This window comes from Typopeltis vanoorti, chromosome 4 (assembly GCF_054136105.1).
Source record: "Typopeltis vanoorti isolate ZY-2024b chromosome 4, IOZ_Tvanoo_1.0, whole genome shotgun sequence".
In the NCBI taxonomy this organism is placed as follows: Eukaryota; Metazoa; Arthropoda; class Arachnida; order Uropygi; family Thelyphonidae; genus Typopeltis; species Typopeltis vanoorti.
In genome coordinates, this window is record NC_143552.1 from 82,215,787 (window position 1) to 82,234,413 (window position 18,627).

At 37.6% G+C, this 18,627-nt stretch overlaps 1 protein-coding gene across 1 annotated transcript in view; it reads left to right on the plus strand.

Moving 5' to 3' along the window:
• The window catches only part of LOC150107452 (uncharacterized), a 133,536-nt gene that overhangs the window by 51,179 nt on the left and 63,730 nt on the right, over positions 1-18,627 (plus strand). The window contains exon 8 of the mRNA XM_090391302.1: positions 3,637-3,811. Coding sequence (XP_090247428.1) covers positions 3,637-3,811 — 175 coding nt within the window. The remainder of the gene's footprint in view (positions 1-3,636; positions 3,812-18,627) is intronic.

The window sequence follows — 18,627 nt, forward strand, 5'->3', positions numbered from 1 at the left end:
GTATTTAGTATTCTGAATAACATATTTCATTTCCTTTTGATGTTTTACCTTACCCTATCCCTTTGTGAATAAATTTTACATTAGGATGAAATATCTGATAAAGTAATCATTATAGACAGGCTTAAACGTTGGTTGTACATGTTTACTAAATAACTTAAGGAAATTACAATTTACAATAGAATATGCATTAAATTAAATTTTAATATATTTCCAATATTTTGGCAACGTCACGTTGCCATCTTCAAAGGAACTTACAGTAAAGACACATGCATGCAGGCACTAAACACAGTAAATGAGAACAAAGCAAGGAAGCTATGGTTTTCCTAAAAGTCCTGATAGTGCCCCCTAGCGGGCTATGTAGGTATCCTTGGCCATTGGGCTGAAGGTATCCTGATGTAATCCTCCCAAATTTGGGGCAGTCTCATGCAAACAAATTTGTTGAGGTTTGGCATTTTCTTAGGGCTGAGGCTGATTCCATGAATAGTCTTTCAAATTTGAACTTGCTACGGTGTATTATTGTGGCTTTCTTCCACAGTATTCTGTGGCATGTATCCAGAGCATGGTCTGCAAGACCAGAGTGGCTGTACGGGTGAAACTGGATGTAGTCCTTGTGTTCTGAAATTCTGATATTTGCTGTCCTGCTTGTTCGGCCAAAGTAGGACAACTTACAGCTGCAAGGGACCTGTGCTATACACCAGGTAGGTCTAGGGGGAGTGGTTGGTCTTTAGTGGAGCAGATGAGGGATGCCAATTTTCTATAAGGTCTGTAACAAAAGGTCAAGTCATGTTTTTTTAAGATTTTGGTAATTTTTTCCGAGGTGCCTCGGATGTAGGGAATGGTGATGGATTTAGAGTAATCATTGTTGTGAAGGGGAGGGGGGGGGTTGTGGTTTACTGGTTTCAATATTTTTTGGATTTTTTGGGAGGGGTAGCCATTGGCTGAGAAAGTGTTGAGGATGTGATTTAGTTCATTGGTTAGGGCACTGTCATTTGAACAGATTAGTTTAGCCCTGTTGTATAGTGTCTTAACAACTCCATATTGTTGTGAGGGGGGGGAATGGTGGGATTGTTGGTGAATGTATCTGCCTATATGGGTGGGTTTTCTATAAACTGAGAAAACCAAGGTTCCATCAGGCTGGCAGGTGACTAATGTGTCTAGGAAAGGGAGGCTGTTGTTTTCCTCTTTTTCCAGGGTTAACTTAATTCTGGGGTGTTGGTTGTTTAAGTGTGTTAAGAAAGAGAGGAGTGTATCAGAGCCATGTGGCCAAATAGCGAACACATCATCAACGTAGCAAAGCCATATGGTAGGTTTTTGTGGGGCAGAGTTTAAGGCTTTCTCTTCGAAGGTCTCCATAAAGAAATTGGCCAAGGGTGGGGAGATAATATTCCTTATTATCCAATAAGGTATATAAAGCACTACAGGAAATGAGGAAAAACAAAGAAATAATAATCACCAAAGTGGATAAAGGAAATGCCACCGTAGTACTCAACCAAACGGACTACACAGGTAAGCTTAAATCTCTATTATTAGATCGGGCTACTTATCTCCCCATTGAATACAATCCCACCAACTCACAAATTAGAAAACTTCACAGGCTCCTTAAGAAGGTCACTTCTTGACCTGTAGAAGTTACTAACAAATTAAAACTGCATAACTCTATATTCTATCCCTATGGCTTTAACAGGCCTTTAAGGCCCCCAACCTTCCAAGCATGCTTGGATTTCGTAACCAAAGTACGAGGATAGGATGGTCACCCCTATGCCTCTAGGTATTCCTAGCTGTATCCCTTGTCTGTTCACGGGGTCGGTTTGCCTGCTTGCGGGATGAAACCCCCAGATAAACTGGTGGAAAAACCTGCTGTCCACGCCCAAGACCGGCTAACTTGGCTATGGCTAAGGAAGGTCCTTAGGCACCTCACTTCGGCGATGGGAATCGAACCTAGGACACTCCTTCCCCAGGCATATGGTTGCAAAGCACAAAGCCACTAGGCTAACTGCACGGACACATCATGTTATATCACAATTCAGTGTGAGCAGAGGAGTGGGGAGTAGATTCTTTGCATGGAGAGTGGTTGGTGAGTGGAATGCTTTGCCTGAGTGTGTTGTGAATACATTGAATCAGTTGAAAGCACAGTTGGATGAGCATTGTGTGCAATAGTGTGTACCTCCCATGATGAGGGAGGTATGCACTCCCAGAACCTTACACATTAAATGAAAGATGAATGGGAATAGCAGGTTTGCTGAATCACAGTTCAAAGTACAAGGATGATGGGCAGCTGTTGCTTGTATTACTGTTAGCAGAAATAGCTTGCGGGAAATATAGACGGTAGTTTTGCAGAATCCAGTACTGATAGAAATATCTGTATATGATATGCCATGCAGAAGTGGCTGTAGACAGTCTTTGAGAGAGAGGGTTGTCAATCAACTGTGAACTTTCCCTTTTTATAGAGATTTTAGGTTACCACTCTAAATGTTAGATATTAGAGCACTGTTCCAAGGTTGGAATGATTTGAGACAAGTACAGAGTAAGTAACTGGAAACATGAAAAGTAATCTTTAAAAAAAAAAAAAAAAAAAGATGGCAAGTTTTTTGGAAGCTGAGGATGCAATAGTGGTGTGATTTTGCCAAGAAAGGTTAAGAGTAAGAGTCAATCTGAGAAGAGAGGTGGTCTTGACTGTTAAGCATTATCAAAGGTCAGGGAAGAAGAATTAATGTCTTTTTTGTGAGAAAAATTCATTCATTCATTGATTCATCAGTGGTTTTAACTGATGAATCAATGAAGGCTATGAGTGCACTTAAGCACTCATAGCCTTCCAAGTATCCTTGGATTTCCTAACCATAATACAAAGATAAGGCAGTTACTTCTATGCCTCTAAGTATTTTCTTGTCTGTAAATTGCATTCTACTGGCTGGTTTGTTTGTTTTGAGAGATGAAAAAACCCAAGTTTCCAGCCAAAAAACCCTCTACTTCTGTATGAGACTGGCTAAGTCACCTTTAGTCGAAAGAGACCAGATAAAGTTTCCTCATGTCATGGGTGGGAATTGAACCCAGGTCTTTCCAACCAAAGGGCTTTGTCTGTACTGACTGAGCTCCACACATTATTCTTTCCTGAACATGTTAGAGTATCTCTTACATTCTCAGTTAACCAGGTTTCCAATTTTCCTATTTTTATATGTGGGTTTCCACTCATGAAAGGTTGTTTGTAGACCTATAGTACATTTGTACTGTGGGTGGACTAAGGATTTTTTTATATTTTTTATCATATATATATATGTGTGTGTGTGTGTGTGTGTGTGTATGATATAACTGTATTTAATCTATTAAAAAAAAAAATATATATATATATATATATTGTATTTCATTTTTTGCATAGTCTGGAAGCCCTGCTCAAGATCAAACATTGAACTTTTTTCAAGCCACTTTGTGCCTCACACCAGGTGATGAGATTCATCTCCCATGAACATCCATGCCATGGTGGGATTCAAACCTGAAGCATGCTAGTTGGAGAGTGGATATGCTAACAACCCAGCCAACCAGGCTGGCAAGGCATTGCACTTTGCTTTACATTGCATTACTTATAACATGACAAAAAAAAAAAACTATTAATTTTGATATTAGTAATCTTTCTGTTTTCAGAATGTGGACTGAGACCCATGGCATTAACAGTTCGTCAACGAATTGTTGGAGGCGAGAGCACAGGGAGTGGTTCCTGGCCTTGGCAGGTGGCACTATATAAAGAAGGGGAATTTCAATGTGGTGCAGTTCTTATTTCAAATCATTGGTTGCTCTCTGCAGGCCATTGCTTTTATAGGTATTTATGCTGTTTTATTTTTCATGATTTTTATGGTGTCTTTGTATTTTGCACAGATTATCTTGTGTTTCATTGTATTATCATACATATTCATAAATATATATATATATATGATACTTTTCTGGAAACCCATTTTTACATACAAATATAAATAACAAAACCTAATACTGGATCCATAATATGTTTCTTTTATTGTGAAAGCCCCAGATGCTTGTGATATCATATAATAGCAAATAGGTTTTAAATGCATTCTGTAGTATAAGAGTAAGTGAGGCCATATGCCTTTCCTTTGAATTTAGGTAGTATGGGCACCTGAGACTGCAGACTAGAAGTACAACATACTCATATAATATAGGGTAACATTTTTCAAATAAATGGAACACCTCATATTTGATGGGTGGAACAGGTAATTCTTAACATTTCTTCCAGCTGTTCCTCTCAAAATAATAAAAATAATTTTAGTATAACTGGATTAAAAGGCTATCTGTCTTAGCATGCTTTGAATATGTGACTTGGCTACCCATAAACGAGAGGATTTTGCTTCACCTGGATGGATCATCAGAGATTGTTGGGGGGGGGGGGAGTGCATTTGAAAGCTAGAACTTGGCACTTTTGTTTGAAAATCAGAATTAGTATGGAATACATTGCCCAGCTCTGGTTCTACTGTCCTAATCTATTTCAGTATTGTTAGTTATTTCATCAGAAAAATTGTAAGAAAATTTTTACCTCTAAATATTGCTAGAGAAATAATTAAGAATGGTGTCAGAGGTAATAATTTAAGAACTGGCATTATTTCTGACTAGGCTTTTTAAATTAATTCTCAGCTCTAATAATATCCTACAGTGGGGAATACTTCTGTTGTATAAAGGAGGTTACAAGACAGTAGCAAACTGTCTTGGAGTGTTAAGCGGGAAAACCGTGCAGAGGAAGAAGAAGAATTATCTTGGGAATAATGGTGGTCGTGGTGGTGTTGATGTTATTGGAGAAGTTGGTCAAAAACAACTTCTTCAATAACCTACTCTTCACAAAGCCATGCAGGAGAGCGTGGCTTTCTGAAGGGTAGGTCATGCCTTATTAATTTACTCACTTTTTATAAAAGTGTAATGTAACAGTTGAGTTGGATAAAGGGAATGGCGCTAGATTGTGATACAGCTGGGCTTTGCAATGGCATTCACCAGGATACTGCATATAACTCTGTTACACAAACTGAAGCAAATGGGTGTGAAGCTGCTGTTTATAAATACAAGGGTGACTGATGGATAGATACCAGCTTCACATCCCTCAGTCACCCTTATATTTATATCACTATTAGTCACCTGCTTTATTTTGGATTCTACTCTTTGTTATCTGTCCATCAGTCAGGTGGACAAATACCAAGGCAGACAACTAGCAGTGTGTTGAAGGACTGTATTTTGGCTCCTGTTATTTAATTTGCTCAGTAAGCATCCAGAATAATTTAAACAGAATGAAGGTTTTGGCAAAGGAGTAGTTGGTATCAATTTAATGTGTAAAAGTGTAAAGTTTTGCACTTTGTGATGAAAAGATTATAAGCTGAATACTATATTGATGGATTTGGATTCCAGGAAATTGATGATTCATCTTCAGGATAGAAATGTGAAGTTCAAAGATTTAATGCAGAAGTAGCCAGAACAACTCCTAGGATTACTTGGTTATTGAAGAACACACTGAGAAGCAGTGAGATAAGGAAGTGTCAGCAGGGATCCAGAGGTGAGTAACCAGGATGATAAGTGGTCTGTGAAATGCTCCTATGAAGATAGATTGAGAGTTTGTGGGTTGCAGAGGTTGCTGGATAGACTGAAGGGAGGAGGGTTATAATAGAAACAGTACAGTCTTGCCATAAATATACTGTTACAACTGCCACACTGCTATTAGTGATGCCATGTCCAGCCAACATTTGCATGTTTATCAAAGAGAGAGAGAGAGAGAGAGAGAGAGACTTGTCTAGCTGTATGGGTTAACATGCAGTGGGGAGATTATGAGACCTGTATAGCTGTAATAGCACTTCACAAGGTTGGAATGCAGCCTCCTGTTATTTTCATCATGCTAAAAACACTTGAGATCAGTAGGATGTTTGTGTATCAGACTATTAACCATTATAACAATACAGAAGATATATCTGACCTCCAAAGAACAGGTTGACCATGCTGTGTTAAGATGCAACAACTTGCGATGCCTGTAAAGGCATGCCTCTGCCGTAATCTCGTGAGAACGCAGAAAGTGATGTCATAAGAGATGAATGCTTCACAGATGCCATGTGGATCTGGGGATGAGAGCCTACTGTCATTCTACTGGACACTTTCCTAACACCACAAGTTATGTGGCAGAGAGTGATGAAATCAAAGGCACTTCTCCGACAGTATGCAAACAAGATATCCTCTTTACAGATGAGAAAATTTTCACCATTGAAGAGTCATTTAACCACCAAAATGATCAGGTATATGCCTCGGATGGTCACACTGCATGTTCCATAGCACTTGGGAATTCAGAGAAATCATTACCCCACATCAGTTTTGGTTTGGTGGTGGTAGGAGGATGACATATCAGGGGATATCCAAGTTGCATTTCTGTGAGAAAGGGGATCAGAACCTTTTCCAAAGTGATTGAGATACCATGCTGGAACCTGTAATGCAGCACTGAACAAAACCTTGTTTCATGGTAGGCAGTGGACCTTCCAACAGGACTCAGCCCCTGCACAAAGGCAACGACCACAACAGTGGTTGGAGGCAAACATGCCCAACCATATATCACCATCTGATTGACTGTCTAAAAGTCCTGATCTGAATCTGTTGGACTCCAAATTGTGGTTGGAGCTTGAGAGAGAGAGAGAGAGAGAGAGAGAGAGAGTAGCCTGCAAGAAATGGCACCCAGCATCATCAGCCTGAAGGTGGATTTGGAGCAAGCAGTGGCACTGTTTTCATTGGATGTCGTGTGTCTGTGTGTGTGTGTGTGTGTGTGTGTGTGCGCGTGCATATGTGTATGTGCCACCATCAATATGTAGCCTCACAGACTTTGGGTGTGCATGAAGGCAAAAAAAGGGGGATATTTTGAACATTGAGTGCTGCTATATGCAAGTTATACATGTGGTTTGTATGTGCTGAAAGCTGTAAATGATTTACTCATAGATTAAAGGTTTATGTTGTTGTGTCCTGAATAAACTAAGAAAGAAGATTTAACATGAATTATTCAGGAACAACTTTATTTAAATATAAGCAGAGAATGTGGTGTGTTGGCTATATACTGGAAAGGTAATTTTATGTATATAACACTAAATTAGGAGTAAGAAATTGTATAACAAATGAAAGAAAATTGTAAGACCTAACCTGTTGTGTATAAGGGTCAGATAAAGAAATTAATTACAGTGTTAAATTTATTTAAGAACCCCATTTCATGTGATAGCAAAACCTGTAAGCCAGAGTCCAAGGGTCATCTTTTGACCATCCAGTGTTACGTATACTTTGGGGGGGGGGGGAGAAGTTATGAGAAAGAGAAACCAGAGTGCTTTCCAAGAAGGCATCGCTATATAGCCGAGAAACGCCGAGAAGAGAAAGAAAAAAAAGGGTCAAGCAACCCCCACTTGAGGCTTTTTGGTTCCGGTTTCCTGATCGCTCGGACGTTGGTCCAGTCCGCACCTATGGAGAAGTTCCAGGTGGTCATGGGAGGTATGAAGCATCTGTCGTAGCATACCAAGTAGGGCTAGCTATGTCCTTGGACTAGGATAGCTGTGTTATGTCGTGCGACAGAAGAACCAAGTAGATGCCGTCCGTTCTGGCTAAGCTCCTGAGCCATATTGTCCTTCCCACAGAGAATCCGGCCATACAGTTTGTAGTAGGTGACCAAACGGATAGCAGACTGAGAAGAAGCCTTGATGTTCTAGACAAGGCAGAAGAAAACATCGAGTGTCATTCCAGGAATGGTAACGTAGACTCTTGAGATATATTTTTCAGTTGAGGAATTGTGTGCTTTCTAGAGAACAATTTTATGTAGTGGACTTATTTCATGGAACTTTAAGATACTGTCTACAACTTGGCATAGGCCCATTTTGTTTGAGAACTGTCTGCCTAGAAAGGCCATGTTTATTCTGTATGAATTAGTTGTAATGTGTTAGATAATATAACTAGTGACCACGTGAGTGTAGAAAGTGTGATAAGTGTTAATGAGATAATTTTAAGTTGCATATAGAGGTGGTCCAAGCAAGTTTGTTCATGTATTTTGTTTAGTAGTATTGAACCAAAGATATTACTTGAGAATGATTCAGATTACTTAGTAGTAATGCTTACTTGTATAATTTCTTTTATTAATAAATATGTTTCTTAATACCTGCCTGATCTGATTTAGTATATGAATTCAAACAGCCACTCATAAAATTACTATCGAACTTAGCGGGAAGAACCCACGTGTATGATTAAACAAAGCGGACCACGACTGCATGTAAGAATTTAGTGAACAGAGATTAGATTTTATTATAGTTTAATTATTGTGTATCATTCTGAGAGAGCCATCCTGGATAAGATTCTCATCTATCCTCGGTATTGGCTGGCGCAGTTAAAATATAAATTTGTCAATGCTTATCGGGTGGACTGTCTCAGAATATATGTTAATGGTCACGTCCCATACAAGGACAAAGCCCTAAACATTAAGTAACCTACATGTGATTAAACTACAGAGAGGCCAAAGAACTGCTTGTTTAAAAAGGGGAGAGATTTAAGTAAAAGAAACGAAATAAGTATAGAATAAAGTTTAAAAGGAAAGATATACGAGAATAAAAGATTAAAAATAAAATAAAATAGATATAAGAAAAAGAAGTTATAACAAATGGCGCAGTTGATAGGATTTATGTGGTTAGATATAAAAAAACATGATATAACAATGTGCTGTTCAAATTGTAATAGTATTTATGGCTAGACTAGGAAGTTGGTAAAAGTATTTTATAGGATTGATGCAGTGAAAATTTTCCACTACTTGACTAGAGGGAAGGGTAGGAGTACAGGTCATCCCTGGAAATTGTGTAATAATGTGGTTAGCAAAGAGTGTCAGGACTTGATTTTTTGCTTGTAGAGTTTTGAATGAGTTGCAAGAATTTGTCAGTAAATGAGTTTAAAAAGAAGTATGGTGATTATAACTGTAGATAAAAATATTCACTTTCACCTAATAATTCACCTATAGCAGTGGTTCTTAACCTGGGGCACGAGAAAGCATTTCCAGGGGTGCGAGAGAAGTTTCTAATTTTGATGGAAACTACTGCCTGGCCGCCTGTGAGAAACTAGCGAATGCTATGTCGACTTTTGGGACCCCCACTCCTATCTTCTCTACCTTTGCCTCAGCACATCGCACTTACCAGCACATGCAGTACAATAAGAAACTGTTTGATACGCGCACACACATGTTCACATACTCTGAGTATGAACGTTAACAAGGTGGTTTGATGCATAAACGAATACTAATTTTCTTTAATTTACCAACATTAGTCAGTGACTAAAGCCCATACTGGATACGATCAATTGATTACATAAAGGTTTTCTGCAAATTTTGAAAAATTATAATTATTATTTTATTGATTGTAGTAACTCTCATTATGTCGAAAAAATGCCAATGGAAAGACGATTATGTTGCTTATGGATTCACTTGTACAACAGAAAAAGATGGTACGCAATGACCACAATGCATTTTATGTTGCAAAATATTTTCAAACTCCAATCTTAAGCCATCAAAGTTGTTAGAGCAGTTCAACAATCAGCATGGTGGTGAATCTGCAGGACATACTCTTAACATCTTGAAGTATAAGAAGGCATGATTTAATACCAGCGGTACTATCACAAAATTTGATGTTGCGGCAGTTCAAAAGCCCTTGTTAGAAGCTTCTTATCAAGTGGCATATCTGTGTGCTAAGAAAAGAAAAGGTCACACAATAGCTGAGAAATTGGTAAAACCATGTGCACTTGAAATTGCAAAAATTGTATTGGGTTCTGAAGCACAAAGGAAAATTCAGCAGATTCCGTTATCGAACGATGTGATTTGATTGTGCATTCAAGATCTCAGTGTTGATATTTTACTGCAAGTAGTAGAAGATATCAAAGCCAGTCCTCTAAAAGTGAGTATTCAACTGGACGAGTCAACTGATCTTGATAATTGCAGTCAGTTGTTGGTATTTTTGCGATACATTAAGGAAAAAGAAATGTTGGAAGAATTTTTATTTTGTGAGCCACTGGAATTGACGACAAAAGGAATTGATGTTTTCAATCATATTAAAAACTTTTTTTTTTTGAAACATCAAATACCCGTGGATATAATAGGCTCAATTTGCACTGTGGTGCTCCTGCAATGTTGGGTAAAAATTCTGGATTTTTTTCATACATCAAGACAGAAATACCGCAAGTTACAATAACGCATTACATGTTGCACTGTCATGCACTTGCATCAAAAGCTTTGCCAGAGAATTTAAAACAACACTTAACTACTGCAGTAATTGTAGTAAAGTATATCCAAGGGCTAGCGCTTAATCATCGTATCTTTTGTGCTTTGTGCTAAGAAATCGGTGCTTTTCATACTGTGCTTCTTTATCACACTGAAGTACGATGGCTCTCCAAGGGCCGCATGCTAAGTAGGGTTTTTGAATTGCGTGAGGAAACTATACAGTTTCTACAGTTTCTTACTAACCAAAATTGTAATTTAGTTAAAGCTTTTGAAAAAAAAGAGAAGCAATACTTCGACTAGCCTACTTAGCAGATATATTTAGCCACCTGAATGAATTAAACACATCAATGCAAGGATTTGGTAAGAACATAATAACAGTTAGTGAAAAATTATCTTCATTTATTGAAAAACTAAAAATTTGGAAACATCGAGTTGAAAATGGGAATTTTGCAAACTTTCCTTTGCTTGATTCAATCTTTCTGGAAAATGAGAAAATAATAATTATACCTGAAATTGCAATACACCTCCAACAATTGAGTGAATCATTTCATGGATACTTTACCACGGGAAATATTAGCAAAGTTCAGAGATGGATACTGGATCCATTTCTATTTGACCCAGATTCGATGGACGACAGCTATTTAATAAAAGACGATCTTATTGAAATATGAGCCAATGCATGTATTCAAATGGAATTTGAAAAACTGGACTTAGAACAATTCTGGAGTACACAGTTAAAACCTTATCCACAGCTGGCAAAAGCAGCATTTCACACACTTTTACCATTTGCCACCACCTACCTGTGTGAAATGGGATTTTCATCACTTTTGCACATAAAAACAAAAGCCAGAAATTGCTTAAATGCAAGTGATGACTTACGCATGGCTCTTTCAAAAAAGGAGCCTCACTTCAAAAGTATTATTATGAATAAACAACAACAACAATAGCCATTAAAAATTGAGATAATGTTTTGTATGTATATGTAAATGTATGTGTTTATTTTTCAATAAATAAATTATCTTGCAATAGATGTAATTTCCTAAATAAAGAAATAGAAACACATTTTTCAAGGGGGTGCGAGAACTTATTTTTAGATTCAAGGAGGTGCCAATCACTAAAAAGGTTAAGATCCACTGACTTATAGCAAGACATATTTAAGCATAAATTCTTTAATCAACTATAGCATTGATTGTGATTGTTAAAGTGTACTAAAATTGGCAAAAAAAAGAAATGAAAGAAAATAAAAAAGTCAAATGATTTTAATAGAAACTAAAATATTAGCATATTAAACTTTCTGAAAGTGAAAAATCACTTGATTCCACTGGTCATGCTTTTAATGTTAATAACACTTGTAACAATTAAAAAAAAAAAGTGATTTGTTGCATGCTCTGTTCAGTGTGTAATTATTTCTAAAAAAACAAAATGTCATTGTTGAAGAAATGGAACACTGTTTAACAAATGCTTGGGTTTTCTACACTGCAAAGATCTGTAAAGATGTTAATAGCAGGTGCTTATAGAGCAATGTTTTTTTTCATTTTTTTTAATTTGAAAAATTAAATTTTCAAATTATATATTTTGAAAATAAACTTTTTTTTTTTTCAGAATGATTTATTTTTGATGTTTAATTTTGACGGTATATATCAGAACATAGAATTATAAGTAAATAATTATTTATTGACTTATTGCTGATATTTTGCTGGTGTTATAACCAGCATCTTCAGAGCACAAAAACACAGTTTGTCACATTACGTGAGACTACAACATGTGTAACAAAGGGACTAGTTTAACAAAATTGTAGCAATTTTGTTAAACAACACAAAGACACTTGAGTCCTAATTAGGCACCCTCTATCTAAAAAAAAAAAAAAAATTGTATTTATTTTTTTAATTATTTTTTTGGAATTTATTTTTGAATTATGCATTTTTATATTAATTATAATATAGTATATATATATATAATAGTATATAATTTATTTCAGAAACACATTAACAAATTTAACAATATATCTTTGGAAAAAGTACAAGGTGTCTCATAAGTTCCTAGATATTTCAATAATTCATAAAAATTTTATTATTACAGTATTATTAGTTATTTCCATTGAGTTAGTAGACTCATCATGGAATGAGTTGAGTCATGCCTAGAAAAATTGGTATATTAGAGTGTGGTTTGCATGAAAGTGAATTACAAGGAGGGGGATTTTTTTGACAGGGAAAAAAAATTTACTTCAAATTTTCATCGATAGCGGGCACTGTACCACATGCATCATTTGCAAATATGTGCAAATGAGAGTTCTATAAAATGCAGGGTATACTGCTGACAGCTCGTAATGAATGCATGCAAATTCCCAGTCAATGGGGGTGAACAGAATTATTTTTGTGGAAAGAAAAATTTGTTGCTGTGATGCTTGCTTTGGTGTATAAGATATTGTTAATGAAGTTGTCTTATGTGAGGAATAGGAATCGGTAGTGGAAGTTTTACGAAAGTTTCAAACGCAGAGAAGAATGAAGAAAGGTCGAGGTCCTATCGCTCCTGTCAGAATACAGTCTCTAATACGATGTTTCAAGAAAATTGGAAATTTGTCAGATCGCCCTCGAACATGCAGAAAGCCCATTCCAGCATTGTGATATCGCAAATAAATGCCCTAGCAGCACAATCAACAAGCAGTGTAAGCAGTGCACGGGAAACTGCAAGAATCACAGGCATAGTGAAAATGTCACTATTCCTCATCCTTCATGGTGTGTAATCATCAGTAAACATCACAACAACAAATTTTTCTTTTCACAAAATCAATTCTGTTCACCCCCCCCAATGATTGGAAATTTGCATGCATTTATTACAGGCTGTCAACAGTACACCCTGCATTTTATAGAACTCTCATTTGTATTTGCAAATGATATATGTGGTGCATCATTTGCACCATATGCATTCTAATCCTCTAATATGCCAATTTTTCTAATTTTTATGAATTATTGAAATATCTAGGAACTTATGGGATACCCTTTACATTAAATTTATGAACACTCAACTTACAAACACATTTTCAAGAATGCTTTATTATTATTATTATTATTATTATTACCAGTATTATTACAATTATTTACTCTGGATGTCAGTAAAGCTGTGGGACTGGATGGTATTTCGCCATGAGTTTTGAGAGAATGTGCTAGGGAATTGACAATACCTTTAACGTGGCTTTTCAATGAAAGTCTGGCTTTGGCAAAGGTGCCCAGGGAATGGAAGGAAGGTAAGATAGTGCCATTGCATAAGGGTGGTAACAGACTGGAAGTGTCTAATTATAGGCCAGTCTGTGTGTCATCAGTAGTTGTTAAGATCTTGGAGAAAGTAGTGAGGGACCGTGTACAGCATTGGGCAGATGAGGGTAATGTTATCTGTGAGAATCAACATGGATTTGTGAAAGGACGCTCTTGTTTTAGCAATATGCTAGCCTTTTATAATAAAGTTACAAGAGCATTAGATGAGGGAAAGGCATATACTGCAATTTTCTTAGACTTGGCGAAGGCATTTGACAGGGTGCCACATGATAAGCTGATATTTAAGTTGCAGCACATGGATCTGGATGTCAGATTGGTCAACTGGATTCAGGATTGGCTGTCTGATAGGTATCAGAGAGTTGTGTATGGTGGAGCAGTTTCCAGGAGGCAGAGGGTTACAAGTGGGGTCCCACAGGGCTCAGTACTAGGACCTATATTGTTTAACCTTTATATCAATGACATAGCCAGTGGATTGCAGGGGGATATTCAGTTGTTTGCGGATGATGCGAAGCTGGGAAGGATTATTAGTAATAGTGCAGATGTGGTAGCCCTGCAAAAGGATTTAAATAAGCTAGATAGATGGGCAAATGAATGGGGGTGTCAGTTTAATGCAGCAAAATGTAAGGTCTTGAGGTTTGGGAAACATCGATGGGAGGCTGCATACTCTATGGGAGGAGTTATACTGGAGGAAGTAGGGGAGACAAGAGATCTGGGGTTGATGATTGATAGAAACCTGAAGTTTAGGGGACATATTGCAAAGGTGGTGAAGGTAACACAGAGGATTGCTGCTATTATGAGAAGGACACTGACCTGCAGAGATAAGAGGGTTATCATTCCGTTGTATAAGTCTCTGATCAGACCACACTTGGACTATTGTTCTCAGATTTGGTCCCCAGGATTTGAAGGGGATAAATTAACTGTGGAAAGGATACAAAGACGGATGACAAAGATGGTTTCAGGACTGTACAAGGATAGTTATGAGGATCGGCTGAGAGAATGTGGACTGCAGAGTTTGGTGGATAGAAGAAGGAGAGGTGATATGATTGAGACTTTTAAACTGTTGAGAGGTGGTTACAGGGTTGACACTGGGGAGTTCTTTCGCTTGGTTGATCAGCGGGAAGGAGTGATGACAAGAGGCCATCCCTGGAAGTTACGAAAGGAAACTGTGAGCAAGAGGGTAAGGAGTGGTTTCTTTGTGTGGAGGGTGGTTGAGCCGTGGAATGCATTGCCTGATGGAGTGGTGGGAGCGAGAACGGTCAGTGGGTTTAAGGAGTGGTATGATAAACTTTGTGTTTCTCAGGGGGGGGACCTCCCCTCGATGAGTCTTGACAGACTTTATGTCTTAGAAAGGACCTCCCTCGATGAGTCTTTTGACTCCTTGGAGGCCTGAATAATAATAATAATAATAATAATAATAATTTCCATTGAGTTAGTAGACTAATCATGGAATGAGTTGGGTCATGGATGGAACAGGACTGAAAGAAATCGATGATACTAGGCATTCAGAGATGATGTTGGACAGGAAGTTGAAGTTTAGAGCACATATTTTAAAGGTGGGCAGACCAAGCACATTATACATGAGAAATTATAGTTGTGAAGATGCTCAGACTTGATTACAGGATTAAAACAAGAATATGATATCTTATCAAGTACAATTTACTTTTTAACCAAGTGAAAAAAACTTGCTATAACTGTCTCTCATCCTGAGTATTTTAAGAATATGGTGATATACTATTTTGACTTCTGCATTCAGTCTCACTATCTCCATTGGTTTATTTTCAACTCCAAGGAGTCCAAAGACTCATCAAACTCTTCAACTCTCTGTCTCCACCACTTAATCCACCAAATATACAGTGAACCATCACTACCATCATCTACACCAATGCCATCTACTGCCCACCACCACCACTAGTATTTTTGCCTGTAAATTGTGTGTGTGTGTGTGTGTGTGTGTTCTCAAGGCTGATTTGCCTGTGTGTGTGTGGGGGGGGAACTCCCTGATACCTCTGTATGAGATTGGCTAACTCACCTTCAATTGAAAGCAGTGTCTTGCTGATAAGAAGATCCCAGTGTTGGACCATCCACCTTACTCGCCAGACTTAGCTCCATGCGACTTTTACCTTTTTCCAAAGTTGAAATCTGCATTGAAGGGCACCCATTTTCAGTCAGTGGATGAGGTAAAGGAGAAAACGGCTGAAGCAGATAACATTTGATGACTTGCAGCACTGCTTCCAAAAATGGAAAATTCGTATTCGATGGTGTATAGATAGAGGAGGGGAGTATGTTGAAGGGGATAACAATTAAGTTGTACAATTGTAATAATAAACCACATTTTTGTAATCAGTCTTGTTATTTAATAGCCGCACCACCTCGTATTCTTCTCGTCACAATGAGAATCAAACTTAGGCCTTTTCCAATCGAAGAGTGCAATGTACTATCACTCTTCCAATTGCACTATTGAGGCATATAGAGAAGGAAAATACCTCAATGTCAGAGGAATTCCTTGAGTTGGCCCAGTTGCACAAACTCATCTAGACACCGAATCTGTATATCTACTGGTCTGCAAAGTGATGTAAATTATGTGTGCCATGTTAATTTAACCTAGCACATAACATTACTGATATCATAAACTTGTATTACTCGCCTATAACATTAAAGATAATGTTACTAGCTGAGGAACCTGGAGAATGCCAGGAAACTTAAGCCATTTAAATTATTAAGGAAGGTGTGTGATTTCAAAATTAGACTTCATTAAAGATCTCCAGATACCCCTTTCTAGGCAAATGAGGAAATCCCAGGAGGACAAAATATTAAGGAAAATCTCCATAAATAATCAAGATCATACAAATATGGCAGGAAGACATTTTAACAGCCTTCTCTACCCGCTATAAACAACTTTTCATCATTTCTCCATAAAGTAACAACTACAATGAAAGGCCTACCCACATTCTCCTAGCACACAATTCTGTTTTCAGGGGATGGGCCTATAACATTCAAAAAATTACAATGCCTTCATAAGTTGCAAAAGAGGTAAAGCTCTTGGTCTTGATGAACTGGGAGTAGAGTATTACCATACTGTCTAGAACTATTTAAGAATATATTAAGAAATAAAGATATTCCAATATAGTTTGTTGAAATCCACACTATTTATCCCAAAAGGATAAAGACCTCAAAAATATATCAAGCTAGAAATCCACATCCCTGACTAATACAGATTATCAAATACTTATGAAGGTACACAACACTTAGAGTAGAATATCACCTCAATGACATGATCTGAAGCACAGAAATTTATAATGTTCCAGGGAGAGTGATCAACTTTAATCTGTTAATTATTAGGGATGTAATATACCTAGTTAAGGAACAACAGCTTCCATGTGCACTACTGTCAATCAACATAAATAAAGCCTTTCACAATTCACAGAGGTGTGAATACATCTACTACATAAGGAATTAAACTCACTAAGACCATACTTAATTTATGAAAAGCAACAGCAATATTATCAGTCAATAAATTCCTGTCTGTCTTGACTCCCTGGTGTGCAGACGAGTCAGACAAGGATATCCTTTATGTCCTGTACTTTTCTTACTATCTGCTTCGCAAATGACCTACTCACAATCACCACTAATCCTATCCACAGCTTTGCTGATGATAGTATTCTCCACTCATCCTATTCATTCGACATCATACCCATGCAGTACTCTGACACCCTAGGCCACAAGATCATCTACAGCCAGTGTTTAAACATTGATCTTCATACTATCCTTCAATTGTAATAAATTTAGTTTAATCCTTTATCCAAGTGTGAGCAAACGAAGTTTGCGCCCAAAAGTATCTTCAGGACTGGGATAAGGTGGTACAACACTGGGAAACTCGTTGCAAAGGTGGAGCAAGCTAACATCACTCCTATCTCAGTATCTCCCATAATGCAAAACACATCTCCTTGATGCGTTTTGCATTATCGACCTTTATTGAGGTCTCTTCAGTGGGAGCCAGGCAAGTGGAGATACCAGGCAGAAGCATTAGCAAGGTCATCTCTACCTATAGGAGTTGCAAACAGTGTGCCACCTTTTTATTAAATTACTCTGGATTTAGAGAAAGATGTTGAAAGTTTATTTTTCACTTGGTTAGACTATAATAAATTTAGTTTAATCCTTTATCCAAGTGTGAGCAAACAAAGTTTGCACCTGAAAGTATCTTCAGGACTGGGGTGCAAACTTTGTTTGCTCACACTTTGCCACATTAAACTGACATCTATTCTCCTTTGCCTAGACTGCCAGTCTATCCAAATCATCCTGCAAATTTTAACATCATCTATATTAACTACTGCTCTACCCAATTTTGCATCATCAGAAAACAACTGAACAGTTCCTCTCAGATCCTTTCCTATATCATTAATGTACAAATTAAACAGTAGTGGTCCAAAAACAGAGCCCTGTAGCATGCCACTAGTCACAGGCCGTCTCACAAAAGAGGTAAAGATATCTTCCTCTCCATCAGCCACCCTCTTATCTGCCTCACCAACCCTATATCCATCCCCATGTGCTGGGAAGAATTCCAGATGGTGTTCTGTCAAAAGCTTTTACAAAGTCCAGCAGTATCACTTTTAACCCATTACTTTTATCCAACTCAGCTGTCACTGTATTATAAAATGTGTGCAACTTACTGAAGCATGACCTACCCTTCACAAAACCATGTTACCCCCCCATACAGTATCCCATTTCCATCTATCCAACTTCTCCAGTACCTTGACAACAACCACTGATATAGTACGCCCACAGATTCGAGACCATTTGACACTTCTGTGCATGGCACAAAAAGGAGAATCCATTCCGATAATAGGGTAATCAATCCGTCTTCTGGGATGAGTTTGTTTATTATTACATTTCGGAAAATTTAGCTTTTCTTTTACGAACATTGTAGTTTTTAAACTAGTACAGTGACAGACAAGAAAGCACGTGATTTCGCATGTTGGCGACAAATTCGTACATCTTTCATTTCTTTCTCCCCCTTCAACATGAATCGACTATTCTTGGCAGAAAGCCAAGTGGAGCTCTGCAAAGTGTGGGCATACTTATATGCTGATCGGTCAGTAATTTGCTACATCAGTC